Source organism: Nothoprocta perdicaria, unplaced genomic scaffold, assembly GCF_003342845.1.
Source record: "Nothoprocta perdicaria isolate Ctin4 unplaced genomic scaffold, notPer1 scaffold_63, whole genome shotgun sequence".
NCBI classification, from domain to species: domain Eukaryota; kingdom Metazoa; phylum Chordata; class Aves; order Tinamiformes; family Tinamidae; genus Nothoprocta; species Nothoprocta perdicaria.
In genome coordinates, this window is record NW_020455899.1 from 3645506 (window position 1) to 3647773 (window position 2268).

At 43.2% G+C, this 2268-nt stretch overlaps 1 protein-coding gene across 1 annotated transcript in view; it reads right to left on the minus strand.

The window, feature by feature from the left end:
• Positions 1 to 866: 866 nt before the first annotated feature.
• Positions 867 to 2268, minus strand: part of LOC112956427 (transmembrane protein 271-like) — a 9027-nt gene continuing 7625 nt past the window's right edge. Inside the window, exons 2-3 of the mRNA XM_026049948.1 lie at positions 1973 to 2247; positions 867 to 1137 (exon numbers count right to left, since the gene is read on the minus strand). Coding sequence (XP_025905733.1) covers positions 1134 to 1137; positions 1973 to 2247 — 279 coding nt within the window. The 3' untranslated portion in view covers positions 867 to 1133. The remainder of the gene's footprint in view (positions 1138 to 1972; positions 2248 to 2268) is intronic.

Sequence of the window (2268 nt, forward strand, 5' to 3'; positions counted from 1 at the left end):
ATAAAGCCAATCTCCAAGACTAAAATGGGACCTAGACAGGGCATATGTTTTAGTCTGGCCTTCTGCACAAGAAAGTCTTCTGGCCAAAAAAAAAAAAAAAAAGAAAAACCTGTACTTGAGTTTTCTGCTTTTTGGGACTACTTGGTAAATTTTTAACTGGTGCTTTGGATTCCTTTGCCTAGATTAGAGACTGAAATATGAGCTTCAAAGAAAAAAAGCTTGCAATTTTAAAATTTCTAAGGCATTCTTCATTTTATATTGTACAAACTGTGCAAATCCAAACATTTGGAAAACAGAACATTGTAGGGAGACTTGGATATTTCTAGGCTAACATCTCCTTGCAATTCTATAGCAGTAAATTACGTCAGTCTCTCTGCAGCTAAAAATTTAAAAATAATTTTCCATCAACCGCAGAAATACACTGTAACATTGCATTCCCTTAACTCTTTCTCTCTTTCTCCTGGTATCACTGGCTAATGCAGCAGGCTCCAAACAGAGGATTAATGGAAAGGTTCTTATTTTTTCAGATTTCATCTCAGTATGCAATAACTGGGAGGGGGAGGGTAATGAAACAAATGCAATCTGAAGAGGTTCTTGGTAAAGCATGAAATTAAGCCTTCACCTGTTCTCTGAAGATGTTAAAAATAAAAATAAAAAGCCATGCCTGCTTCTCTTAATTACCACTTTCTTATGCTAACTGATACTGGCATTGCACAGCAGAACCCAAAAGGATTTAGCAGAGATTTTTTTTTTCTCTCTTTGCAGAAATCCTTTTTAACACCTCTCAGTTAAGAAAGAGTTAAAAACATACAATTCCCTTATATTTTTCCTTTTCAGGAATTAAAGTGGCATCTTTAAAAACAAAAAGTAAATATCTTGCACTGTAATGGGAATATAAATACAGTTTTGAAAACACATTTGGAAGATGTCTTCCAAGATGGTTTATCTCTCTTTTTTTTTTTTTTTCCTTTAAAACTGTGACCATTGCATCAGTTAAGGCTGTTTTACAATATATATATATATTTGAAATAAAACTTTAATATTCAAGCTTACCAGATTGATGGATTGTAACAGGTAAAATGGAATTCTTTACAAGGTAAACCATGTAGTTGTACAAAATGGGATTAAACCCTTCACCTGTGTAAAACAAAAAGAAATCCTGCCTTGCATTGAAAACACAGAACCTGTTTACAAAAAGGAATGTGTATGACATTTGGACTTCCTTTTAACTGCCGTATCCTAGTAACATCTCAATTGTTTCAGTAAAGGAACTAATCATCAATTCTAAATTGCAGTGAATTTACCAAACATTTTCACTATAGACTTCTGAAAGCTTTTACAGTAAGAAGTTATCAACAAAAGCAGGCACGTTAGTGTACAAAAACGTTGTTGATTTTTTCCTGTTTCTTTTTCAAAGTGCAGGTTTTTTTTTTTTTTTTTTTTTTTTTCTTAATGTGCATCTTACAAGACCAACGAAGGTTTTAACTCACTAAATCTTAAAACAGAACTCAATTCTCCAAAGAGTAGTGTAAACGTTTAAGGATCCCCAAAACACTTCTAGTAAACGTGACACGAATGTCTCTGCGTTGTATAGAAATTAAGCTCTTTTGAGAGGTAACGAAGCTTCATTACACTTTTTTTTTTCTTTTTCTTTTTTTTTTTTTTTTTCTTTTAATCTCCTTACACTGGCTGGTTATCATAAATGGGGTAACTCTGGACTGCTAAAGCTGGAGACGGATGAATCGCTGGAGGGGGAACTACGCTTGGCTACGGAGGGAGGCGGCGGAGGCAGCGGCCGCCCGACGGCGCGGACCGGCCGCCCCCGAGCCCCGCGGCGGCTCCCATCGCGTCCCGTGCCGTGGGGCTGCCCCCCTCGTGCCTTGCCGTGGGGCCGCCCGCCCCGTGCCTTGCCGTGGGGCTGCCCCCCTCGTGCCGTGGGCCCGTCCCTCGTGGCGCGCCGTCGGGTGCCTACGTGGCGCGGGCGCAGGGCTCCGCCGGGTAGATCTCCTCGTAGGCGGGCGGCTGCTCGCTGGGCAGCGGGTAGCAGTAGGGGTAGGAGGCGTTGAGCTCGGGGTCCATGGGCGAGTATCCGGGCAGCTCGACGGACGGGTGCCCGCCGCAGTGCACCTCCACGCCGGCCTCGTCGAAGACGTGGAAGACGCCCACGTTGATGTAGGAGACCGCCTGGAAGGGGCACTCGCCCGGCGGCCCCTCGGGCTCGCCGCCGGAGAAGAGCGAGCCCTGGCTCTGCCGCGTCGCCCGCCGCCC